The 27520-nt window shown below is 40.9% G+C and overlaps 1 protein-coding gene and 1 long non-coding RNA gene across 4 annotated transcripts in view; both read left to right on the forward strand.

Annotated features, from left to right (window-relative positions):
- The window catches only part of LOC105933703 (copine-9), a 299289-nt gene that overhangs the window by 47963 nt on the left and 223806 nt on the right, over positions 1 to 27520 (forward strand). For all 3 annotated transcript variants that reach the window (XM_036151288.1, XM_036151289.1, XM_036151290.1), the window contains exon 4: positions 2987 to 3090. In XM_036151288.1, the coding sequence (XP_036007181.1) occupies positions 2987 to 3090 (104 nt within the window). The remainder of the gene's footprint in view (positions 1 to 2986; positions 3091 to 27520) is intronic.
- On the forward strand, positions 20095 to 26880 carry LOC118567119. The gene is made up of 2 exons (XR_004933495.1): positions 20095 to 26561; positions 26650 to 26880. It is a non-coding gene; the product is annotated as an uncharacterized LOC118567119 (long non-coding RNA).

A 27520-nucleotide genomic window follows, 5' to 3' on the forward strand; every position in this document is an offset into this window, starting at 1 on the left:
TACAGCGCTTTGGGTGGTCAGCATGACTGGAAAAGCGCTATATAAGTTCAGTCCAGTCCATTTATGCTTTAAAACAAACTCCTGTTGAAATGTCCGAAACCGGATGTTAGCAAGGCTAATACCAGTTTGGCTAGCGTGAGCTAACGGTTAGCCCTTTGTTCTAAACACCATGGGTTGATGCCTCATATGTGAGTTTTGTCCACTTTGGCCGTTCCAGGAAGAAGCGTTGAAGAAGGAAGTGGTTGGCTAGCATTAGCGGGCTAGCGCTTGGCTCTGCTGCAACACATGGTCGGGTCAGAGGCCTAGTTTCCTGAAGACAGTCCTTGCCACGTTCTCTGACCGGTTGCAGTCCGATTTGAGCAGATCTCTCCTTGGCATGGGGATGTTGCTCCTGTGCCGGCTTTTCAGCTCTGCGTTGCCTGGAACCAGCTCCGTCTGTGGTGCGCTGAGAAAGCAGAACAAAGCTGGCATAGATGGATTCCTTCACTTCGGCATCTGTTTTAAGCAGAAGTGAGAGACTTATCTTTGAATCGGCTGGCAGTTTCTCCCTATGCCAGGGAGGAACTGAGTTTCAGAAAGGCTCATTCTCACTCAGCTCGTGGCCTCTTCCAGGCCCCATCGATGGTTCCCGGAGGCCTTCAGTCACATGGCTCCCCCCTCTCCTTGAGTGCTGGTCCTCAGAGGGTTTGGAGGTGTGTGTCTCAGCAGCTTGGAGTCAGGAGAAAAGGAAGAGCAGAGGTGTGCTGTGGCTTTTATCTGTAAGGAGGTGGTCACAGCTGACCTCCTGCCGAGAGAAGGGCAGTCCCAGTTGACTCCGTCTCATGTTTGCGACAGGAGCAAAATTCAATCTGAGATCAATTATTTATCATGGCATAACAAGGGTGAGGACCTCAGTCATCCGGGGAGGACTCAGAGTAGAGCCGCTGCTCCTCCACGTCCAGAGGAGCCAGTTGAGGTGGCTCGGGCATCTGGTCAGGATGCCTCCTGGACGCCTCCCTGGTGAGGTGTTCCGGGCACATCCCACTGGGAGGAGACCCAGAGGGAGACCCAGGACATGCTGGAGGAACTATGTCTCTCGGCTGGCCTGGGAACGCCTTGGGATTCCCCCGGAGGAGCTGGCCCAGGTGGCTGGGGAGAGTGATGTCTGGGCCTCCCTACTGAAGCTGCTACCCCCGCGACCCGATCCCGTATAAGCGGAAGATGATAGATGGATGGATGGATTAAAATACATTGAAGTTTGTGGTTGTAGCCTAATAAAATACGAAACAGTTCAGGGGTATGAGTGTTTTTGCAGGGCACATTATTTCTCTCCACCAATGAGTCACAGGGTTACACATACAACACTATAGTATTATCATGTTTTCTGACTCTACAGCTGTTTTGTGCTTTGTTGCCCTGCCAAAATCAAGACTCCTATTTAAAGTCTAAATGCACTCATATATTGTTAACAGGAGCCTTTTAATTCTTTCAGGATATTGTAGTCCCTGTTGCAGCACGGAGCCATGAGATCAGGCATGTCACCTTCCATGTGCACCATCTTCTCTGCAGCAACCACTCCAGCGTATATTAGAAGTTGTTAGAAGAGCAGTGGTAGGAGCAGGGCTTCAATTCTCTCTCTAGTAGCAGGTTGAGGATTCCTTAATGTTGTCAGACACTGTTGGTGTCAACATTGTAATTTTGTAATTTAATGTTTTAGAATAGGAACATTTATTTTTAAATGTATTGTCTATTATTGTCTATATTATCTATCTATCTATCTATCTCTCTCTCTCTCTCTCTCTCTCTCTCTCTCTCTCTCTCTCTATATATATATATATATATATATATATATATATATATATATAGAGAGAGAGAGAGAGAGAGAGAGAGAGAGAAAATATATATATATATATATATATATATATATATATATATATATATATATATATATATATATTCAATGACTTGAGTTGTAGTGCAAAATTTGGCTGAAGATGGACAATTTCAAATATGTAATGAATTATTTGTTTGTGTGAAAAAAATGCTGTAGGTAAACATTTTATTCACCACAAAAAATGTATGTGGCATGTGTGTGAATTTTTTTGCACAATTAATTATTTAGCGGTACTAGTAAAACATGTTTTGCTTTACAACTTTTCACATCATAATTTACAGGTGTTCAACTTAGGAATACAAGTGTGGATATCATGAAACATTTTTACCTTCATAGAAGTTGCCCCTGGGCATATTCGTGTGTGTGTGCGTGTGTGTGCGTGTGTGTGTGTGTGTGTGTGTACGTATGTATGTGGATCGCTGGCTATCTATCATGCGTCTCTTTGTTGCCCTGTGATAGAGACTGGCGACCTGTCCAAGGTCAACGTCATCTCTCGCCCAATGACTACTGGAGATAGGGATCAGCCCTTGTGTCTCTGTGCCTAATACAGTGAGGGAACCCTGGTCATATTTATCACTTTTCTTAATGAATTTCTTTTTTAATATAGTTTTTGTTTGTGAAAATAGGTAATTGATGAAATTGTTTTGTCTCAGGTTTAGTCAACAAAATTAGCACTGGTAAGTCAGTATTTGATCAGAAATGGCTGTTCCTAGCATGGCTTTTCTGGCACTGTACTAAATTGGCTGAAATCACACTTGGAAGACCATGACGTGTCAATTATAAATCTGGCCAAACAGATTAAATATGGGGATTCTCAAGGCTCCATTCTGGGCCCATGTTCCTAAGTACCTTCTCTTCTCCAAATTAAGATTTTAAATGAAATTTCTTTCTTTAATTTTCAATGGATTAGTGAAAATGTATTTTATTGCAGTTATTGCAGTTATTATTTCTTATTGTGTTTAGAATTTTGTGGGAAAAAGCCATTTTTAATATTTGGAATATTGCTTTTATTAATGGTACATGTTTATGATGCCTTGGGATATTACTACAGAAAGGTGGTGTTGATCTGTATAGTATTGACAGTTTTTCTGCTGTGTCTCATCTCTCCTGCAGTTTGGTCGAACTGAAGTGATTGAAAACACACTGAATCCTGACTTTGTGAGGAAGTTTGTTCTTGATTACTTCTTTGAAGAGAAACAGAATCTTCGTTTTGACGTGTAAGTCAAAATATTCCCCACCCCTTTTCTCTAAAACCCCGATATTATGTTTCCCTTGTTGTACAATGCAACATCTTTAAGCAAACTCTTTTGGCCTGCTGAGTCTTTCCCAATGTGTTTTATTAAAAATACTTGCCAAAAACACATTTTTAGAGAATAGAAAAAAATCAAACTGTCTCAAGATAAATAATCATTATATTTAGAAATTATTATGTTTTTTGTTAGTGAATCAAAGAATAATTAGTATCAAATACTGTGTATGTTGCACTAAACAGAATTTGTTTAGTTTGCATTTAAACTGCATTAAAATCCAGCACTGACACAACATAAAGAAGCTGTATTAAAGATATTATCCTTTACTGTATTGTTATTTTTCACCAACAAATAAAAGCAATGTGGTTATGATTTCCACAGCAAGATTTAGCAAAATACAACATTTTAAAAAATTCAAAAGGTAACTCTTCATACCTTTCATGTCATCATCAGAGGGATGTGTACATTGGCTTGTTTTTTGGTTGAATAGATCTTTTGAGATCTATATATTCTGTGTGAGATTTCCAATGCAGCAGCTAGGTTCCCTTCCTCCTTAGGCCGGCACTGATCAGAAAGCTGTACAAATCTCAATTATTAGCTGGAATATTTGTTTAAAAACTATTGTTTGCAGTGACCTGTCAAATGTCACTAATGTGACTACTCATACTGTTGATTTTAGATTTATAGTCTGACACTTGACATGATGCATGCATGCATCAGGTCAAGAGAACAAGCCACAAATCACATTCTTAAATCTGTGGGTTTTTGTGAAAGTGTGTTGTTACAAAGTAAACAGTGAAATTTGAGCGTATGTGTGATGATTAGCAACAAAAGCTGAGGTAGAGTATATGGTCCAACACTGTCAGCTGAGCAGAAAACAGGAAATGAGCAGGTCTACTGATTAAATAAAAAATGTGTTCACTTACCTGAATTATGTCATGCATTTTCCCGTCTGGTCTCACTTGTTGTTGAAGTAAGATTTTTCCTCCTGGAAAGCCTTGTCGGAGTCTTAACTGTCTCCATTTAAACTTGTATCTATGGTCAAATTAGAATGGATGTACAGTAGCACTGATCTGAAAAGCCCTAAAGCCACTTATAAATGGATTAAAACTTTCAGAGGGTGATAATTAACTGAGGCGTCCACTTTTTTATTCTTTAATCAGACCTTTGCAGCTAAGCGCTGATAAGACCTATTATTCTTCTTAAAAATTAATTGCTTTTGGGGGCCTAAACATATACAAAAACATATACAAAAACTCACCAAATCTTGTGCAAATTCTCAGGTATCCGGGACAAATTCTCAGGTATCTGGGACATTGCAACAGCAAAAAGGCTTAAATCGGAGGCAACCGGACTTTCTTTCAGTTCTTTCTGAAATAATACAGATTTTATTTAATAGGGTGTGTCACTCAGGTTGTTTGTTTCTTTATCCATTTGCATCTTTAAACTATCAGTTTTGGGTTAGAAAATCTAGAGTGTCCAAGATTGTTAGTGAAACATGCAAAGCACTGTTTCAGGCATTTGCTGAGGATTATCTCAAGGTAGCTAATACTAAACATTTCTAAAGTAGCATATGACATTGTAGATATCTTGGACCTGACCAAATGTTAATAAGAAATAGCTGGATTATGTGACATCTAATGTACAGAAAAATGTCCTACTCATAACCATTCATATATGTAGTTAAAGGCACCTGTGCTGGGCTGGTTAATTTTAGCAGGCCTATAATGTTATTTAACACATGTAATAAACTGTTCTATACCTGTATGTGATCTGTTCTTGTCATGGCTACATGTAGCGATTAATGCTGGTGAACCCGATATTCAGCCGGACACAGAGATACATTTAAAAGGTTTATTGTAAAGATCAGTGGTGGCGGGTGAGGCAGACAAACAGAGCCAGACTAGACAGATGAACCTTGGCTGAATGTGCAGGCAGGCAGGGATGAGCTGGAGACCAGAACAGGCGGTGTAGACCAGGAAACCACCAGAACCGGCAGAGCAAACAGCAGAGACTCACGGAGAAAGAGACAGGGCTGCATCACACAGACACAGGCAACTTAACTGAAGAGTCCTGCTGGCTCAGCATACAGGATCTGGTAGAGCAGGGTACATCACACAGGATGATACGACATGAGAAGCGAAGTGAGGTGACGTTCTGGCGGGGACGAGTTGGCTGAGGCGGGTATATGTGGGCTGGTGAACAGGTGACAAAAGTAGAATCTAATTACTGTCTGTAGGTGGAGTTGATGTGGGCTGATTGACCGGGGCAGAGCTGACAGGATAGTGCCTGGTGGCTGAAAGGTGACAGGCTGAAGAAAAGTCCAAAAGCAAAACAAACAAAACCCAAATCACAACACTACATTGTTTAGAAGTGTAATAAAATGTTAGATCTGTAGGGAACTAATGTTTAATATGACTTCCAATGTTGAACTGCTCCTTTACATTGTAAATATAACTATTTAGGATCTTTGCACTGATGTATAGATCTGTAATTTCAGACACCAAATACAGAGGAGGAATGGCTGGAAATTGCACAGACTTTCCATCAGAAGTCGCAGTTTCCCAACTGCCTTGGTGCCCTAGATTCAAGATTCTTTATTGTCACCGCTTGTTACTGTTGTGAAATTATTTTCAGGAGGTACTCCAGTTTAAGTAGACACAACAAACAGACAATAAACATGTGTACAGCTTTTTTCCCCCCACATTAGATTAGATTAGATTAGTCCATCCTTCATGAATCACAAGTAATGAGGTAATAAGGTGCTTTTGTGCAAGGATTTTGAGGCTACATTTAAAGAAATGTGCAATTGATATTAACAGTACAGTGATTGCAACATATGATGGCCTTTAACATATTTAACATTAGATGGATTGTAACATATGGTTGTAACATACACTGCCCGACCACTTTATTAGGTACACCTGTCCAACTGCTCGTTAATGCAAATTTTTGATCAACCAATCACATGGCAGCAACTCAAAAAATTTAGGCATGTAGACATGGTCAAGACGATCTGCTGCTGTCCAAACCGAGCATCAGAATGGGGAAGAAAGGTGATTTAAGTGACTTTGACTGTGGGCATAGTTGTTGGAACCAGGTGGGCTGGTCTGAGTATTTCAGAAACTGCTGATATACTGGGATTTTCACCCACAACCATCTCTAGGGTTTACAGAGTGATTTATAGACTAACAGGGTCCGAAAAAGAGAGACTATACAGTGAGTGGCAGTTCTGTGAGTGCAAATGCCTTGTTGATATCAGAGGTCAAAGAAGAATGGCCCGACTGGTTCGAGCTGATAGAAGGGCAACAGTGACTCAAATAACCCCTCGTTACAACCAAGGTGGGCAGAAGAGCATCTCTGAACGCACAACACATCGGACCTTGAGGCGAATGGACCACAGCAGCAGAAGACCACACCAGGTGCCACTGCTGTCAGCTAAGAACAGGAAACTGAGGCTACAATTCGCACAGGCTCACCAAAATTGGACAATAGAAGATTGGAAAAACGTTGCCTGGTCCGATGAGTCTTGATTTCTGCTGCGACATTCGGGTGGTAGGGTCTGAATTTGGCGTCGACAACATGAAAGCATGGCTCCATCCTGTCTTGTATCAACAGTTCAGGCTGGTGGTGGTATAATGGTGTGGGGGGTATTTTCATGGCACACTTTGAGCCCCTTAGTACCAATTGAGCATTGTGCCAAGACTACCTGAGTATTGTTGCTGACCATGTCCATCCCTTTATGACCACAGTGTACCCTTCTTCTGATGGCAACTTCCAGAAGGTTAACACACCATGTCATAAAACACGAATCATCTCAGACTGGTTTCTTGAACATGACAATGAGTTCGCTGTACTCAAATGGCCTCCACAGTCACCAGATCTCAATCCAATAGAGCATCTTTGGGATGTGGTGGAACGGGAGATTCACATCATGGATGTGCAGCTGACAAATCTGAAGCATCAGATACTATCATGTCAATATGGACCAAACTCTCTGAGGAAGGTTTCCAGGAAAGAATCTGTTTCTAAGTTTATTAGTTTTGGATTTGGTGCTTCTCAAGTGTTTACCTGATGGGAGAGGGGCAAACAGTGCATTGCCTGGGTGGGTGGGATCAGTGTAGATGCATCTGGCCCTTCTTTGGACTTGTTCTGCATAAATTGAGTCCAAATCCTGTAGACGGCATCTCACAATCCCCTGCGCTGTTTTCACCACACATGCTAAATCCTTCTTCTCCTGGACTGTCTATACCAGCACCATACCATACATTTATGCTGAGACATAACACACTTTCTATGGTAGCTCTGTATAAGTTTTTTTAGCAGTTTAGTGGAAAGTCCAGACCTTTTCAGTTTCCTGAGGAAGAAGAGCCATTGTTGGGGCTTCTTCACTAGGTGGGAGGTGTTCACAGTTCAGGAGAGGTCGGTTAGGATGTTGATGCCCAGGAACCTAATGCTGTCCACACGCTCCACCATTACCCCCTGTATGCAGAGAGGGGTGTGTTCAGACCTCCTGTAATCTATTATTACCTCATTGGTCTTGCTCGTGTTCAGGATCAGGTTGTTCCTGGAGCACCACTCTCTCAGATTGTAGACCTCATCTCTGTAGTGGGTTTCATTATTGTCGGAGATGAGACCCACCACAGTGGTGTCATCTGCAAACTTCGCTACTGTGTTTATCGGGTGGAAAACAGAACAGTCCTGCGTGAAGAGGGTGAAGCGAGCAGGGCTGAGGACGCAACTCTGTGGCGTACCTGTGTTGAGGATCAGTGGGGCGTTTCCCTATCCTCACCACCTGGGACCTATTTGTAAGGAAGTCGCTGATCCAGGAGCAGAGAGGTTGGATAACCCAGGTTGTGGAGCTTCAGAACCAGCATGTCTGGGAGCATGATGTTGAATGCTGAGCTGAAGTCCATGAAGAGCATCCTAACATACGTGTTGGGATGCTGCAGATGAGTCAGAGCTCAGTGAAGTGCTAATGACACAGCGTCCTCTGTGGAGTGATTCTTCCTGTAGACAACTGAAGGCTGTCCAAGCCAGTAGAGATGGCATCCTTGATGTGTTTCAGGAGAATCCTCTCGAAGGACTTGATGATGATGGGGGTGTCACGATTATAACCATTAAGGCAGGTGTTGGTGGGTTGCACATAAACATTCTACCCCCAGCTCATAGTGGAAGCATCTTCAGAAATGACAAGGGACGGTTTTCTGTCCTGATGATGGCTCTTGTTGATGCCTGGTACCAGTTTCTGTTTGTTGGTATGGAAGCACAGGGTAGAGCATCAGATGCTGCCGTGTTTGTCCCAGCAGCAAAACCTCTCACAGGATCAGACATAGAAGCACCTTTTGTGTCTCTGGGTGACAATGCTTACCCTTTGCGCACAGACCTCCCGAAGCCATACTTCTTTCGTCAGATGGACTATCACTAGAGAGTGTTTAACAATAGGCAGGGTGCGATTTGCTGGGGGAAATGGGGGGGATCTTCCCCCCCTCTGGTTGTGAGGTCCCCCCCTCTGGCCTCGTTTTATCCCTGGGGGGGATACATTCCTCCCCCCTCTGATCTGAATGAGTAATATCATCTGGGGTTAAAGTTCTCCGTCGCTGCAACAGATTTCCGTCATTTGGAAAATGAGCGCAAAATGTTCCGTGTAGACTTTTTATTCAAGATTTTAAACAGAAGCTCCGCTCAACCAATGAAATCTGGCAGAGCCAGTACATTAGCCAATCAGAAAGAGAGTAGGGCGGGTCTTTGCAACGCGGAGGTCTCCCATCTGAGTTTTATCGGTGTTTAATCATTTTAACTTTTGGAAGAACATCAAACTGACCACTATGCTATGAATGAAAGTAGCGGTGGTCAAAGATTTTCTTTGGATTTATGTAAACCAGCAGGTCAGAAAGTTCAGCGAATAGAACAGCTGACAACAACTTCCCTCGGTAAGTGTGTCTGTCGCTGCTCCTCCAGCTAATTAATTAATTATTTCCACCTGTGGCCATGTCGCCTGTCAGCGTTTATTCCCTCGCTTCCAGTACTTTGCTGCAGTTTATGGAGGGTTTTACGGGGGACAAGGAGGGAAGGGTTTTGAAATTGTAAAGGGGAAAGGTGAGTGGACAGTGGACCAGTTTGGCAAAAGTGCGAAGGAAGAACTTGATGCTGTAAATATGAAAGTTAACCAGGTGATGTTATGGATGTGGAAAGTGAAGGAGATTATGGAGAGGGCTGTGGATGGCGCCAAGGCTCTGAAGCTGAAAGGTGGGAGAGATACAAGAATTGTCAATGGAACTACCAGATTTGTTTAAAGAGGACTTTGCACAATAAGCAAATGAGGTTACTAAGGTGGCATGACGTCCATGGCCCGGAATATATGGGCTGACTAGAAAAAATTTCAGTCAAATTGATCATTTTTGCTTTAACCCCTGAATATTATGGATTTATATTAATACATGTCTTGTGTCCTTCACATTTGTAAATTATTTTTTTTGTTTGTTTTTAAAGAGTATTATTACCTTTTCTGCTCAAAGCGGTTAAAGTAAACTAATACCCACTCCCGAGTCCCAACAGTAGATGGCGTAAGTTTAAAAACAATAGTCTAACTGGACCTAGCTAGCTACCTGAAAGAGCACCTGCTAGCTAACTTTTGAAATGATCCCCCCCTCTGTTTTTTTTGCAAATCGCACACTGACAATAGGTTTCATCTAGGACGCAGAATGGTGGAACATGGATTTGTAATACTTGCCAACAGGTGGAGAGTATTCCTCGCCACCATAATGCTTAATGCAGAAAAGATACAGAAGGAGACCTTAGCTTGTGTGTGTCTACACAATTACTTGTGCAAGATTCAATCTGACACATGCACCTTCAGTCCTGATTGAATCAGAAGATGGTGACCATAGATTTGTTGAATGTACTTGGAGACAGGGTGGTCTGGAAGCCATGCTCCCTCTTCAACCTGGAAGACCTGGCAACAGCTCCATGGCTGCCAAAGAAATAAGAGACAAGCTAAAGAGCTTTCCTGGCAAGACAGCTACATTTAGGGTCAGACATGTTGTTTTCAGTTGTTTCACATTGATAAATGTATAATTCTGTAAAGACAGTTTTTTTTTTGTTCTTCAGTATAAGTGATGTAGAGACAAATCAAGAAATTGACCTTTACTTTGCAATATATGGTTATGGTTAATAAAAATGCTATCTCCACTACTTTGTTCCTCCTTATTTGTATCCAATGTTGCAGTTTTAACATAATACTCAGTGCCATCTGAAATTGCCTGAACCCTTGCTTGACTAAATGGCTTAGTGTCTCAGAAATTCAGTGAAAGGAGTACCTAACTTAATTCAACCTCACTGAACATTTATAACCTTAAAATTATTTCCTAGTCACTTTCTTTTTTCCTGTTGATAGTACATCTATACTTTACCCCCACAAAACAGGATAAAACAAGAAAATCTATAAATTTTGATGATTTCTGTGAAATTATGACAGGTATGAATACTTTTTGGTGTTACTTTTTAAAGATTTATATTTTCTCATGCCACAAAAGTCTTTTAATTGACAACCAAACCTTATGTGTCACTTTATCCTGAGCAACACCAAATTAGGAAAATGTAATTGAAAGATTTTGTTAAAACTTAAAATCTCTTCATCCTTTGCAGGTAATATTAAACTAATTAGTAAATATGACTAATATGACTAATTAGTAAAGTTTTCACTTTGAGTTGAAACAGAAAAACACTGGGTCCACTGGTAAAAATAAATGTATTTATTATTCACTTGAGGATATAAGCAATTCAAGCAAGGATTCTTCTTCATATCAACATGTTTAAGGGTTAAGCGTTTGAAGCAACTTTGGTAAAATAAAAGTTTAGGTCTTCAAATAACAAAAGTGCATAAAAACATAAATGATTTATTCCATTAAAACAAGTAAGGATACATCTTTAAAGAAACTGAAATGGTTCTTTTCTGTAAACACAAAAACTGAAGTAGTTGTAAAACTTTGGAATCATGACTGATACTCTACTCTTAAATCTGCTGTATCCAGTCATAAACTTCTAGCATTCTCCTGGAGCTACATGTCTGATTATTATTTAGAAGGTGGTATTGATTTGGTAGCAGTTGTGTACCTGTTAAGGGTGGAGGCATGTGGTGAGGAGATGCTTGCGGAGTTGTGTATGTGTGGACAGGGGCTGACTGTGTGTAGGGAATATGTGCAGAGGAGGGTACAGGGTATGTTGGTGGCAGCTTGTAGGAGGAAGAGGGCTGTACATCTATGTGGTCATCAGAGGTGTCAAGTAACGAAGTACAAATACTTCGTTACTGTACTTAAGTACACTTTTTAGGTATCTATACTTTACTCCATTACTTATTTTTCTTCCTACTTCTTACTTCTACTCATAACATTTTCACACAAGTATCTTTACTTTCTATTCCTTACATTTTTAAAACAAACGTTACTTGTTACTCTTGGCTTCAGTTTAAAATTTATAAATATTTATTTCATGCAATGTGCGCCATCCAATGCAGATCATTGGCGCCATCCACACCTAGTGAGAACTAGTGTAATTGGATGAGTCATATAACACAAACACTCATTGGTTAGCTATTTTCTCTCTCTCTCTCTCTCTCTCTCTCTCTCTCTCTCTCTCTCTCTAAACTACATAGAATGTTTTTGCACCAAAGGACCTTACGTATTTGATGGAACTCATACATTTATGTTCTTGCAGTTCTGCAGGCTTGAATACTACCTCTGTTTGGAATCAAATTCCAATAAAGTTTGAGAGAGAACATGCTCCTTGAGCGACTTTGTCTTTGACTAACGGGTTAATGATTATGTTGTGTCTTGGGCCACATGTAGAACTAATCAGTGTTTAAATTAAGCTTTCAATTCATATAGTGGCATTTTTTTAAAGGTTACTTTATACTTTTATACTTTAAGTAGTTTTTGGAGCACATACTTTTTCACTTTTACTTGAGTAAATAGGTCAAGTTGATACTTCAACTTTTACCAGAGTGTTTTTAAACTGCAGTATCTATACTTCTACTTAAGTAACAAATGTGTGTACTTTTGACACCACTGGTGGTCATTCTCCTGAGCCTCATATAAATCATTTGTGATTTATGTGTTTACTCTGGTCTTTAATAGAGTATTTTTATTGACCTCTGCTCCTTGTGCTCCAAAGTTGCTATCACTACCAGCAACGGTTCTGCTTCTACCAGCCTGAAAAGCAGTGGACATCTGTTGTATTTTTTCCCCAATTCAATTACATTACCAGATTGGCTTTTCTTTTGGTTTTGCAGTATATCTAGGAGGTGCAGGAGGGTAAATGTTGTCATCATTCTGTAGAACAAATGCTTCTTCCACAGATGTGTCTTCATACAGCTGAGAGGTTGTCATCTGGATCACTTGAGGGGTCCCACTCTGCAGCCAGGGCATCTTTGATTGATTGTGGTAGCTGTTTTTTCCAAAGTTGGAAAAATACTAGCCAGGAAGAAAAACAACAAAAGGGAACACACACACACATCCTGGACAGGTGGCCAGTCTGTTGCAGTATATATATATATATATATATATATATATATGTATATATGAAAAAAGGATGGGTTTTCAGAATTGTACCTCTTATAGTTTTTCTTTTTCTATGAAGAATACATTTTAAGTACAGCTGGATAATGGAAGGCAAGTCAAAAGTATTTGTTTAGCACATTTCAGTAGAAGGACAACGCAGAGTGCTTTTCATGATTAAACCATAGGGAATTTAAAAAAGAAGAAAAGCAAGTTGGAATAAAATGTCAAAAAATTTAAACAAATAGAAAACATGGGAAAATGGAAACTAAAAGCAAATAATGATTTTAAACGGTTGGACTACAAATTTAAACTAATGATGTTTCAGTTAACAGTTTAACTAGAACAGTCAAAGGCAATCCTAAACAAATGTGTTTTTAATCTTGATTTAAAAGAACTCAGGCTTTCAGCACTTTTAAAGTTTTCTGGAAGTTTGTTCCAGATCAGTGGAGCATAGGAACTAAATGCTGCTTTACCGTGTTTAGTTCTGGTTTTTGGTATGGAGAGTAGGCTTAAGCCAGAAGACCTTAGCTGTGAGGAGGGTTGATTCACTGATAACAAGTCTGATGTATTTCAGTATTAAGCCATTCAGGGATTTATAGACTAACAATTATTTTAAAGTCTATTCTCTGAGATACAGGGAGCCAGTCTAAGGACTTCAGAGATTGGCTGGTGCTCTACTTTCTTAGTCCTACTGAGGATGCAGGCAGTCTAAAATCCAACTAAATATGTTCTAGCCAGAATTAAATTCTACAGGACATGCATTTGGCTGATGTTAATGTCAACTCCTGAAATGAAGCCAACTTAACATTACCTTGTCATTTCTAAGATATGCTTTACACGACACGTTTCAAACATTCACGTTGTTGCCACATATCAATGAGTTGGTCCTCCATCTCTGACATCCACCGGATTTTCTGTTGAGCCATAGCAATTATCTTGTCTTCTGGATTCCCGTTTGGGGTTCCCTCATCTCACTTTCTGATTGACTAGACGTCATATTCAGACGTCACTCGTGTTTTTCCCCGGGGAACACCACACAGACTAGGATGTCAGGAAGACAAACCAACATTTTCAATATCCTGTCAATAACCAGTTTGGCATACAGCCAAACTGGTTACAAAGTGTTTTGGAGTGGCCATCACAAAGCCCTGATCTCAAGCCTATTGAAAATTTATTGGCAGAGCTGAAAAGGCATGTGTGAGCAAGGCAGCCTGCAAACTGCTGAGTTACACCAGTTCTGTTAAGGGGAATGGGCCAAAAAGTTCCACATCAACATGTGACAAGAGAAGCTGGAATTGAACCCACTGAGAAACAGTCATATTTTATTAAATCATAAAAAAAAAAAAAAAAAAAAAAAACTGCATTTTAGATTTACGCAAGTAATTTTAGTTTGACATTAAAATATTTGTAGCAGCAATGCGGTTCAATGTGCTTCACATAATGAAAATATCAAAACTGTCATGGTTTTCAGATGTTTTGCCCACATGCAGATACGAACAGGCAACAGCAGATAGCTTTAAATAGTTTATTTGGAAATGTGCAAATAACAAGGATGAAATAATGACTACAGCAGCGAGGTCTGAACGTCGAAGCGGAGTAGACTGCAAGAGAACGGAGTTGTTAGAGCAACGGCTCGAATCCAGCAATTATCAGAATGTGCTCTGCTTACCATTAGCCGGGTGGACCTAACCAGGGAGGAGTGAGTGCCGAGGGAACCCTGTGAGCCTGCTCTAGATGGACTAGGTGGCTAGTGGCTGGAGGGCAGCAGCAGCGGCTGACGAGGGATCCAGTGCAAGCCTCCGCTGGGTCGAGTGACAGATGGATTAAACAGAGTTGAAGCGAGACCACCAGAATCCGGGAGGGGAACCTCAAGCCCAGCTGGGTAATTTCCAGGGAGCAAGAGGGGGAGCACCAGAGCAAAATCTGAGCCTGGTGATTCTGGGTTGATTCTTCGGACAGAGCGTCAAGGCAGGTGGGTGCTTACCAGCACCAACAAACTATGACAAAAACAGGAGACTCAAAGTTAGTCAAAAGTTGAGTGTAGGAAAAACTCACAAGCAGATTTCCAGGAGCTTGGTCAGAGGCTACGTCGTACCACAACTGGTTTAAGGCTCTGGCATCTTCCATCTGTCAGTGCTCTGCTTAAGAAGCCAGAGGAAGCCGCCTCCAACGAGCTGCAGGTGTGGACCACGCCCCCACGACCAACTAGACACACCTGAGGAGCAGAGTTAGAGCAGGCAAACACAGAGAACCCTGACAGAAACAGTCACTGGTTGTGAGACCAGTAACAAACATTAAATTGCATCAAGTGAAAACATCAATATATGTTGGTCAATGGTCCTGTTATTATGGGCCTAAAATTATGGGTTTTCGGTCTTGATTTTAAGGAACTCCGTGTTGTCATTTCTGGAAGTTTGTTCCAGATTTGTGGAGCATAGAAGCTGAATGCTGCTTCTCCATGTTTGGTTCTGGGTATTCAGAGTAGACCAGAACCAGAAGCTCTGAGTGGTCTGGAGGGTTGATACAGCAACTACAGGTATTTGATGTATTTTGGTGCTAAGCCATTCAGTGATTTGTATACTAACAGAAATATTTTAAGTCTATTCTTTGAGCTACAGTGAGCCAGTGTAAGGACTTTAGAACTGTGATGTGCTTTATCTTCATGGTTTTAGTGAGAACAGCAGCATTCTGGATCAGCTGCAGTTTTCTGATTTACTTTTTTTGGCAGACCTGTAAAGACAATGTTGCAGTAATAAATGAGACTAAAGATAAACGCATGGATGAGTTTCTCTAGATCTCATTGGGACATCAGTCCTTGAATCCTGAAAATGTTCTTCAGGTGATAGAAAGCTGTAACTCTCTTTGTGTTCTTGTTATAATGTCAGCTAGTGGGAGCATATAGATATTGAATAGAATGGGTACCAGGATTGCACCTTGGGGTACCACACATGTGACTTTTGTCCGCTCTAATGAGAAGTTACATATTGACACAAAGAAGTCCTGGATCTTACCCAACTCTCGAGTCGGTTTAATAATACATCATGGACAACAGTGTCAAATGCTGTGCTGAGGTCTAGCAGAATCTGCTCTGTGGTTTTTCCACAGTCTGTATTTATGTGGATGTCATTGAACACTTTCATGAGGGCGGTCTAAGTACTGTGGTGAGCACAGAAACCGGACTGAAAAACATCAAAGTGGCTGGTCATTGTAAGGAAGCTATTTAACCTCTTAAGCCCAGAGGGTTTTAGGACCAATTTCCGCCTGAAATTACATATTTCAAATAAATCAAGTACAGCTTCAAAGTTATAAAGTGTAAAGGTAAAAGTTAGTATTTGTGTGACATAAAGTCATCAGAGATTTTCAGGTGGAACCACTCCTGCAAATGTCACCATGTCTGATTTATGGCTGATTAAACAAAGACAAAAAAAGAAAAAAGTTTGAGCCTCTTCTAAATTTTTTCCAAAACATCTTGAAATCCCTTTGAAATTATAGGAGAAGCCTCAGATTGTATAGATCCACGTCTCTTGACTATAACTGTAACAAACCTGGACTGAATCAGTTGAAGAATATTTGTTCCACAAAGGTTTTAGAGGGCAGTGTGCCAGGGGGACCTTTGATTTTGATACAGTTGTGCCAAAATGGGCCAATTCTGGGCCAAATGTGTTTAATACCTCATACAAAATGAATCTGGTTAGATAAAAGTGCTGATTTCCATTGTAGGACTCCTGCATTTGACAAAGTATTTGTTAATAAGATCTACCCCTGTTTCATCAAAATGTACCATTATGCACAGCATAATATCAATAAAATGAAGAGAAAATTAGGTGAATTGTGTCATGTTTGGGGTTAGGTTGTGGTTGGACCAAAAACGCTGAGAGACCAAGGCAGGGAGCTGTTATGGGTGAGTTTAATGAAAAATCGAAAAAACCAAAACCAAAACCTACAAAAAAACTGGAAAACTCAGGAGCACAAAACAAATGTTGACCTGGGATGCAGAGGTGGAAGCAATAAGGCAAGGTGACATGAAGCAATGTAAGTAGCAAAGGCAGTCGAGTGAAAGCAGTAGTGTTGAAAGCCGTTGAAACGGGTAGAAACAGGAGTAACCAAACAAAATCGTTCAGGTGGCAACCAGGAGGTTGACTGCCAAGGAGGAGCTCTGGAACCCACTGTGGACCATGAAGAAGCCCAGGTGAAGACTGAAGACCAGGAAGGAGCTCAGGTGAAGGACTGAAGACCAGGAAGAAGCTTCCACCGAAACCCAGATAGGGGGCCCTGAACTACCTCGGGACGATAAGGCGGGTGGCTCAGACGCAGGCCCTGGCATGGCAGGATGTCTTGTGGGTGACAGGAGGGCAGGCCCTAGCGTGGCAGGATCTCTGGCGGGTGTCCCGGAGGACGTGATCGAAGACCCTCAAGGCAAAGCAGGACCCTTAACGGCCGGCAACAAAGCAGGTCCCTAGCGGCCGGCGACGAAAGAGGACCCTTGGTGGCCAGCGACGAAACAGGACCCCTGGTGTCTGGTGACGAAGCAGGACCTTTGGCGGCCGGCGACGAAGCAGGACCCTCGGCGTCCGGTGCCTCACTTGGATCCCCTCTAAGCAGAGCTCCAAAGCATGGACTGGAGGTGGATCCAACCGAACCCCCTCCTCGGAGGACTCTGGAGTGAAGACTGGAGGCGAGTCAACCCGGCCCCACTCCTCGAAGGACTTTGGAGCAAAGACTGGAGGCTGGTCACCCCGGGCCCAGATCTTTGGGACCAGAAACTGTGCCGTCTTCCTCAGAATGGACAGACACAGGTCTGCTCTCTCGGGGGGTGGAAAATGGAATAGAGACAGGTGAAAGGGGGAAAAAGTCATCCCTGTCCCCATAAAAAAAATCCCACCAATCAGACTCAGTAATCTGAAGACCTTTGGCTGGAGAGGAGCTTAAATACAGGAAGGAAAGGAGCTGAAACAAAGGTGGGGGTATATTAGTTGATTGAGCACAGGTGTGGAGAAGGAGCTGGGAGAGAAACTGAGGAGAGAGAGCTAGTGGCAACAGGGGGCGAAAAACAACAACAAAGGAAAGCAGGCATAAACAAATACAAATACATACAAAAACCCAGAACTGTGTAAACTATGACAGATTTGTGTCCTTTTGTTGCAAACAAGAATTTTATTGATAAAATACTTATCAATAAAAAAACTAAGAAACAACATGAGCAAAACTAGATTATAAATAAAACAAAAACTCTTCAATACATAGCTATCGATAAAATGTGTAAATAAATGTGCAATAAAAATCTATCAGGAAAAAAACGTGTAAACAAATGTGTAGGAGAAAATGTGAAAATACTTTCACAGAAAAAAAAATAGGTATCTGTGGCTCAGTGTCTGGTTCACCTGGAGAGTGTCACATGGCATTGCTGTCATCAATAGGTAGCTTGAATCGCCCACCGGGGGAAAGGCCTGGTTCAACTGCTATTTTTTTCTGGGTGCAGAGGTAACCATGCGCGTCACAGGGCTTGGAGCAGTCTGTAGCCAATGGGCAGGTGGCCGATACTCATCTTCTACTCCACTGTTGTCACTGGGAAACAAAGAAATATTTTAAATATTATATTTGACCGTTTTGATCTAAATGTGCATTTAACACTGATTTATAATAATCATAGGAATACAATGCTAATAATGTAGTGACATTTATTTTTTAACCACAACGGTATGCAAAATAGACTTAATAGACAACTTGAAGAAGAAGAAGCACGTCTCTGTCGGCGTCAGGCTGACTCACTGGTGAGACCGCGGAGGCGTCGGGCCCCTAGCCGCGCATACCGGTACCAGTATGGGCGAGCTTAAGGGGTTAATTGTTGAAACACTAGTTTTTTAATAACTTTACTGATAAATGGCAGGTTGAAGACTGGCCTGTAATTCTGCATATATGATTTGTCCAGATTTCTCTCAATAAATCCATGAGCATACATAAGCATGAGATACTTTTTCATAGCACTGTATGCCTTTTATTTCAATTCAATTCAATTAAATTTTATTCATATAGCGCCAATTCATGAAAAATATCATCTCGACCAGTTGATTGCTTCAAAGTCCCGACAAGCAGCATTCACTCCTGGAGAAGTGTAGAGCTACAGGGAGAGTTTTCTGCATTGTCCATGGTTTTGCAGCAATCCCTCATACTGAGCCAGCATGAAGCGACAGTGGAAAGAAAAACCACCCAAAAAAATGTCAGAGGACAAAAAGGTAAAAGATGAAATAACAACAAGCAATGCAAATTGGAGAACAGAGGGAGAACTCAGCAGAGTGAAAAAAATAGACCCTGATGTCCTCCAGCTGCCTAAGCCTTTAGCAACATAAATATAGAGATACCTCAGTGTAACCTAAGCCACTTTAACTATAAGCTTTGTCAAAAACGAAAGTTTTAAGCAGTCTTAAACGTAGACAGGGGTTCCGCCTCACAGACCAAAACTGGGAGTTGGCAAAATAACACAGAACAATACTGGTATAAAACAGTATTTGTGTTGGGATAGTGTAAATTATATAAACACTTCATATAAGACTTTTTTGGTCATCCACCTTAGAGTAAAAGTAATTGTGCAGCTGGAGAGGAAGGAAGGGTGAAGCTAATCACAGCCTGATAAATTGTTACCTTCAGCTCTCCAAAAATAGCAAAATACCATAAAACAACAGCGTTGTTAGTTGTATTGGAAAGGTATAAATTATATTACCACTTCATAAAATGCTTTTTAGATCATCCAGCCAAGAGTAAAGTGAGGCTTCTATTGGGCTGCAAAAGCGGGGGGAGGGTGGAGGGGGAAGCAAAACTTTATGATCACCACATGATAAATTCTTACCTACAGCTCTCAAAAATAGCAAAATACCATAAAGCAACACATTGTAAAACATCAGTTGTACTGGAAAGGTATGAATGATACTACCACTTCATAAAACACTTTTTAGATCATCCAGCTGATAGTAAAAGTAACACTAGCTTTGTGCTGAAGTAGCGGGGGAGGGAAGGGTGAAACTAAACTCTCTGATCACGGGATGATATATTATTACCTACAGCTCTCCAAAAATAGCAAATTACATAAATCAGCCATGTTATTCTTGACTAAAACTAATTGCAGTTGACATGTAAGGTAAAGATGCTGGAAATAAAAAGTAACCATAAGACTTACTTATGAACCGGGTCCAGAATCAGCTGCTGCTCATCTTTGTCCTCTTAAAATCTGTGAAAGAGTCAGAAGATTCCTCTATCTCAGCATGACTCTCCCTCGTAATTTCTTCCAAAGCCTCCTGAATGAAACATTTCCGCTTCTGTGCCATCACGACTGCAGATACTCTCCGAAAAATCCACACCACTCAAGAGATAAGCAAAAACAAAGCGCTGGCTGCGGCTGCATCTGCGTCTGCATCTGCGTCTGCATCTGCGTCTGCATCTGCGTCTGTTTCTGTTTTAATGCAGCACATGTGCAAAGCAGCTGTGGCTGTGAATTGTACAGTCTCCGGTACGCACGGCAGTTACGTCACCGAGACACTTTGGACAAAGACGTGCTATACCTTGTTGGAAAGGCCAGAGTCCCTAGTTTACAATGATACCAACCATGGGAGGATGGGGTGGAGCATGTCCGGGCAGTGAATCAATTTTTGATAGACATTTAAATGGCATCTCCTGTGTTTAAAGTGCTGTAAAACCAAAAAGTATGTATGGAAAAAATGTGTGACTTGTTTTAGAAACTTTAATTGTCATAGTTTGTGTCATGTCAAAAAGAAGAAAAGTAGGAGAAAAGAGGAGTGAACTTGTGTTGGGGGTGGAGCTTCCTGTGGTTAGAACACCTGTGCACACCTGTGTGGCAGTTTGAAGACAAAGGAAGGGACAGGCTCTCAACCAAGCAGGTTTTAGTTCATGGTCAAATCACCAGAGACACAACTGGTAAGAAGGAAATTAAGTTGCAGTTATGAATATGTTGTTTATTAAAATATAGGAGTTGACCTAGAGATTTTGAAGATATTGTATTATGGCTTGTGGCCTGGTAATGTCCAGGTTATATTGTGCTTATGGTTGAGCCACAGTGAAAATGTTTGTTTGAAACTAATTCAATTTCTGTTTTTTAGGTTTTCAACCTAATCCTAAATCCTAACTGTAAATCCCCAGTGTCAACAAATACAACACAAAGGAAAAGGATTTGAGTTGTGCCTAGCGTCCTTCTTGGTGATGACCAGCCATTTTCAAGTTTAGGCAGGAGCTGAAACATCAGACCAGACATAACTTGATAGTTTGAGTTCGGTCTTAGTCTTAGTTTTGGGTTCTGTCTTGGTTTTAGATTCTGTCATAGGTTTCGGTTCTGTTTTAGTTTGGCTTTGTCTTGATTTGTTCTGAAACTGTTTTAGTTAACCTGTTTTCACCAGCCAGTTATTCAGTCAGCTCAGTTCACATCACAGTCCCCATCCTATCTGTTTGCCTGTCACTCCCCTTTACCAGTCATCATCCTATCAGTTTCGGTTTACTTTCAGTCACCACCCTTCCTCTGATTAGTTCCACCTATTCCTAGTAATTAGTTTCCTACTCTGTTCACCTGTTCACTGCTCTACTTATACCTGCCTCCCTCCTCCTTTCTCTTCCGGATCAATACAAGCCAATCGGTGAGTCCTTTCCAGCATTCTGTTTCTGATCTGACCTGTAGATAGTGAACCGATTAGCCTTTTGATATCCGAGCCAGCCTGTTCCTGTTTCCTGATTTTCCTGCCTGATTCTGACTGCCTTCCTGTGTTGCCTGACCTGAATCTGTACCTGAACATTCTGAGCTTGTCTGATCCCTGTCTGTATCAGTGTATCAGTGTATATAAATAAATTTTACTTACTTACTTACTTACTTATCGAACCGGACCTTATTATCTGACCACTGAGCCTGTATGCCCCGTTCAGCCCGTCCTGTTTCAGTCTGTTTATTTTTTGATATTGTTTGACCACCACCTGTTCCTTATTAAACCTGCTTTAATTTAATTTATTACTTGTCTGGTTGAATACTGGGTCCTTCTGTCCCGCTTCGTGACATTAATGCCTCTTTTTTCAGAAGAACATTTTTTAGAAATTAAAAAGTGACAGTTTTTGACCTAACTTTAAAGCTATACAAAAAAGGGGCGTAGCCCTGCCCCTAGCGGCGCATACCTGTACCGGTATGGGCGGGCTTAAGGGGTTAACTGTTGAAACACAGACTTTTCAATAACTTTACTGATAAATGGCAGGTTGAAGCATATGTGATTTGTCCAGATTGCTCTCAATAAATCCATGTGCATACATAAGCATTAACTACATTTTCATAGCACTGTATGCCTTTTATTTCATGCTCATTATGTATTTATAAAGTGCCAAGCATAACTATTTTAACATTTTAGATGCCTATTTCCCTATGAAAAATGTATTTCAACACATTTTAACTCACCATACTTATATAGTTGCAGATGCACCAGGTGTAATTCCAAGAAACATAAATTATATTCAAATTCAAAAATACTATAAATCCCAAAGGGAAATTAAATGCTATTGTAGCTCATGTTATGGGTTTTCTTCACTTAGTTGTTGTTGAAATTGATGACAAGCAGGCAAGAAGGATCTCTTGTAGCGGTTTGTCTTACAGAAGCCTATGACTGAAGACCCTTTGTTGTTGTATGACAATTTGATGAAGATGATCCAGCAGAACTAAAAAACAGACTGTATGAACAGCCATCTGCTTTGATAGAGTGGGGCTTAATCGGATTGAAAACAGACACAGAGAAATCAGAAGCACCTCAAGAAAATGGGAACATAAGCTTCACAACCAAGAGAACCTTTTAGGTTTTTCTAATCAAATCTCTTTACAGTTTAAGCAGGTGTAAACTCAAACAACAGACTTCCCTTGGTTCAAAGGAAAACATTTCATCAAATTGCAGCACCCCTTTGTGCAACCACATGTATAAAAAATAACAATTATTTTTCCCCCCCTCATGAGCCATTTATTGTTTGAGCTCTTTATTAAAAAAGACTCATGCTGATGATGTACTGTAATCCTTTAAATAAGACAGTCATGGGCAAACATTTCAGGAAGTAAACAAATGCGTTAGATGTAAATTCATTTACAAGTACATATCAGAAATTACAATATCATAAAAAGTGAAATATTTTTAATCACTCTTTTCAGAAAGTGAAACTTTCAATTTAAGCTGGACTCACAGTGCTTCATACTCCATGTAACAAAAAAGTGCAGCAAAGAAGCTATTTCTCTTCAAGAAAAACATTTTGTGGAAGGTTGACAGGAATGAAGAGACTGACCCAAAGTTGATTTCTCTAATTAACAGTGGCGGTTCTAGACCAAATTTACCAGGAGTGCCAGGTTGGGGCCAATGTTATTTTTTTTCATGGGGGCACTGAAAAAAAGAAAGATTTAAACCAGGAAAAACTGGGCAAAATGGAATTGTTTGATATATTAAGTGTATCTCTGGAGCTGCAGGTTACAGACCCCTGAAAACTGTGATCCTGTCTCAATAAGACTGAAGCTAAAAGTGAAACACAATAATTTAAAAAATATTATTAATATAAAAATGTAAAGGTAAAAGATGAAATGATTCCAAGGGACCTACCAGATACAATTTATGTTCCAGGACTGAAAATCATAAGAAACTGATTCAGTATTATGTCTTCAGTAAAGGGACCATAATAGGGGCCCTGACCATTTCTCCAGGTGTGCTGGCCCTTGTCTAGAATGGTCCATGCTCATGAACCCTCTTGTGTAATGCAAGCAGTGAACATCCGAACATTGGAAATATGGGCAGGATGCTCCCCACATCGTAACCCTATTTAGATCCTTTGGTTGAAAAGAAAATGTGACTCCAAACACTAATAGAACAAGAATTACAAGTAGTTGATATCCATTGTCCAGATGTAGACAGTGGGATGATACAGCAAAGTGAAGACGGGACTACTGCTGTGTATCAATAGTACACTAAGCCTAACTCAATGCTTTATTTATGCATATTACAAGCACAAGTGCTACTCCCAGTGTTTTTAGTGTAGGCATGATTGGAAACAGAAATAAAGGCTGGCAAAACAAAGCTGAACAACAGGTCAGTAAAGATAGCCCTTATAATTACAGCGTAAGATTCTGTAGGATGTTCTTTCAAGAGCGTAAAGTAAGTAAACTTTATTTACCTTTCACAGGATAAAAAACACAAAGTCCTTCACAATAAAAAGACTATATAAATGACACAAAAAAACCTATAAAATGACACAAAAACATTAAACCGCATAAATGCAGACTTCTGGTTGGGCGGCAGAGGGAGATGGCTGATTAAACCTGGGCTCCTCAAGGTAGAGCCACTTTCCCCCCCTAAATCTAACAACCACTCAAATTGGACAGTATGATCTGGGGAACCAAAAAAAGGGTAAGAAGATGCATGAACCAAAACAACATGCAAATTCAATGCAAGACAAAGAATATGCTAGCTTGGAGAAGGAACATGGATCTGGACATGCGGAAGCCCAGGTTAGGACCTTACATGATGAAATGAGGTTAATTAGACAACAAGTCAATAACTTAAAGACTGAGCTGAAGTCCAACCTAGACTCACTCAAGGACAATTTTAGTGAAACCATCAAAGAACAAAGGAATGCTCTCAAACAGGACATTAACCAGCAGCTAGGGGAGGCTAAGCTAACCACACAAGACCAGGGAAAGAAGTTGGAGGAAGCCAAGAAATGAGTTGAGGAACTTGAAACATGGTCTGCAGCGGCAAACAAGGCACTTCGTCAGTCCTTGTTAGATCAGAAAAATATCTCGATCACGATCTCGAGTCAAGAGCGAGAAGGAAAAACATGCACATCTATGGAATTGCAGAGGGAGGGGGGAGTGAATCCATAACTCTGTTTGTTGAAATTGATTTGAAAGAAGAGCTGATTGAGAAGGGAACTGACACATACAATGAGCACACCACTCTCTCAGACCTAGACCCCCTGCGGGTGCTCCTCCTCACTCAATGGTAGCAAACTGTCTCCAATTTAAAATCAAAAAGAAAGTTTGAAAGATCTACATCCCCCACTTCCTAAAAACAGCAATTATCAAACCACTGTTGAAAAAGAACAATTTGGACAAACTAGTTCTGCAGAACTACAGAACCCTTCTAAAACCTCCTCTTTATCAGTCGTCTAAGCCCATACTTTCTAGTCCATTGTGCCCCCTCTACCTGCCCTGGACATTGATGGATATAAGATAAGAAGATTTTTTTGTCCATTGGTTTAAAACAGTGCAAATTTGCCTTTGACATCTTGACACTGAACCAGCAATAAATAATCACAATACAAAGAATAGATATAATATCATACAGCAGCAGCAGAGTTCACTTACTTAGATACTCTGGTTCATAGTATTCACTGCAGATGGCGCAAACAATTTCATATACCCTGCTTTTTTCGCTAAGGGAACTCTGAGTCTCCTGCCTGATGGCATCAGAACAAATACAGGGTTGAGAAGGTGGGTGGTGTCATTGTAAAGCTTTTTAGTTATGGAAAGGTTGTATATTTCCTTAAGCTGCATTTACCTGATACTCATTAGCTTACTGGCCAGGTTAACTACCTGAGTCAACATGTTCTTGTATCTAACTGGCAGGTTCCCATACCAAGAAATAATATTGAAAGTGAGAACACTCTCAGTTAGTGACCGGTAGACCATGGCCAGAGTTTGTTTACTGGCATTAAAGCTCTTCAATTGCCTGAGGAGATGGAGTCGCTGTCTTGCTTTTTTTATACCCCGTGGAACGCTGGTGTTCAAGACATTTGGAAAGGATTTTATTAACACACACGTTGGGGTCTCTTTCTCAAAAACTCCCTAATCCACAAAATGAGGTTGCTGCTGACTTTCAGGTCAGGTCTTCTCAGAAGAAGATGGGGCTGGGTGGTATTGAAGGCGGAAGAGAAGTCCATAAAAAGTACGCAAACATAAGTTTTAGCTGGTTTATGTAAGTGACAGCCTATTTTATCCAAAAGAGTAAGAGTGGCATCTTTCACACCTCGACTGGCTCTATATGTAAATTGCATGGGGTCCATGAGGTTGGCTGTTTACGTTGCAAGTTTCCTGCTCACTAGACGCTCCATGCATTTGCCTACTGTGAGGGCAATTGATCTAAAATCATTTAGTGACTTTGCATGAGCTGTTTTAGTCACTGGGATAATGTTTGCCATTTTTGGTTGATTGCTATGCCAGCTTTTAAATTGTTAAAGCATGTGCTGAGGAATACTGTGCGATGAAGATATGGCATAGTTTGTTAATTTTTAGACTGAGATTTTCTCCTCCCACTCCTCACTGTGTTGTTTGCCTTTGTGATTTTTTTTCTTTATTAAAAACTTAAAAATATAGTAGAATTGGCATAAATGCGGCATCTTAGCATAAAACAGTTAAAAACCAGTTAAAAGCTAATGGGAACACATTTTCAAATGCTTCTTAAAAGAATTAATCGAGTAAAGACAGCACAAAGATGAAGGCAATGCATTCCACAGCCTGGGGGCCACAGTTCTAAAAGACTGATCTCCACTGGTTCAGAAATTAGTTTGTGGAACTATTAACAGCCTTTGGCTGGAGAATCTCAAACTACAAGAACGGGAATACGATTGTAAAAGGTTAGTAATTTAAGCTCAAGCTTGATCAATGAAGTCTCTAAAAGTAAAGACTGTCAGGACTCAGCTGGCAGCACTGAGCAGATCTCTACCGGTCCTGCCTTTTCTGCTCTCTCCCTTCTCTGCATGTGACTACAGTTTGGCGGGGGGTGCGGCGCACACCTGCGGCTCGTTCGGCGGCGTGGCTTGTGAGCATTTAAGCGGCGGACTGACAGCTGGAGGAGACCAGAGTGTTAACCGTGTTTGGTACGCCTTAGTGGCCACTGTCTGATGACAGCTCTTTTCCTTCCGACGCTAAACTGTGTTTCTTTGCCTCATGTTGCCTATCACTCAGGCTCCCGTTCCCGAGTGATCCCTCGGGCCGCTGAAGTCTCTCGACTGACGTCTCTCAAGCTCTGGGTTCGGTTCCCCTACTGAAGCCCGCCCCTGACCTGGCGAAGCCTCCTGTTAAACCTCCCCAGAGAACTTCTCGGATCCCTCTCCGAGACTTCCTTGGTTCTGCGTCATGGCTTACCTGCACATTCTCCCCTGTACAACCTGTGTATAATAAACGCCTTAAACCGTTCTTTGCCTCCCGAGTGTGATCTGCACATGGGCCAAATATGTCAAAACCACGACAAAGCCTAAATTTAAAAGATAATTCTAAAATGTACCGATAGTAAGTGTAAAAAAATTAGAACTGGGGAAATGTGCTATCTCTTCCTTGTGTTGGTTAAAAGCTTTGTGTCAGCATTGTGCAGTAACTGCAGATAGCCAAGATCTTTCATTAACAGTCTGTTACAATAGACTACATGACATGAAATAAAGGCATGAATAATCATCTCAAATTCAGCTTTTGACACTAAAGTTTGAAGCCTACAAATATTTTAAGGTGAAAGAAGCAGTTTTTGATTAATCCACGAGAATGACATTCTAGTAATATGGTAGAATTAAAAAAAGGAATCCAAGATTTCTGAAGCTTGGTTTGACAGAGGAGGCACATACACCCAGAAACTGCTTAATTTCAATCATTTGGTTCTCAGGGGCAATGACTAGCTTTTCTGTCTTATCAGAGTTTACCTGCAAGTAGTTATCACAGAGCTACAGTTTAATACCATTAACACAGTTTATCATAGAGTACAGCTTAAAATATTCAGTTGGCTTAAACAATATAACTGAAGAACAATATAACTGAATTGCATCGGCATAGAAATGAAAAGACATAT

The sequence above is a fragment of the Fundulus heteroclitus genome, chromosome 20 (assembly GCF_011125445.2).
Source record: "Fundulus heteroclitus isolate FHET01 chromosome 20, MU-UCD_Fhet_4.1, whole genome shotgun sequence".
NCBI lineage: Eukaryota > Metazoa > Chordata > Actinopteri > Cyprinodontiformes > Fundulidae > Fundulus > Fundulus heteroclitus.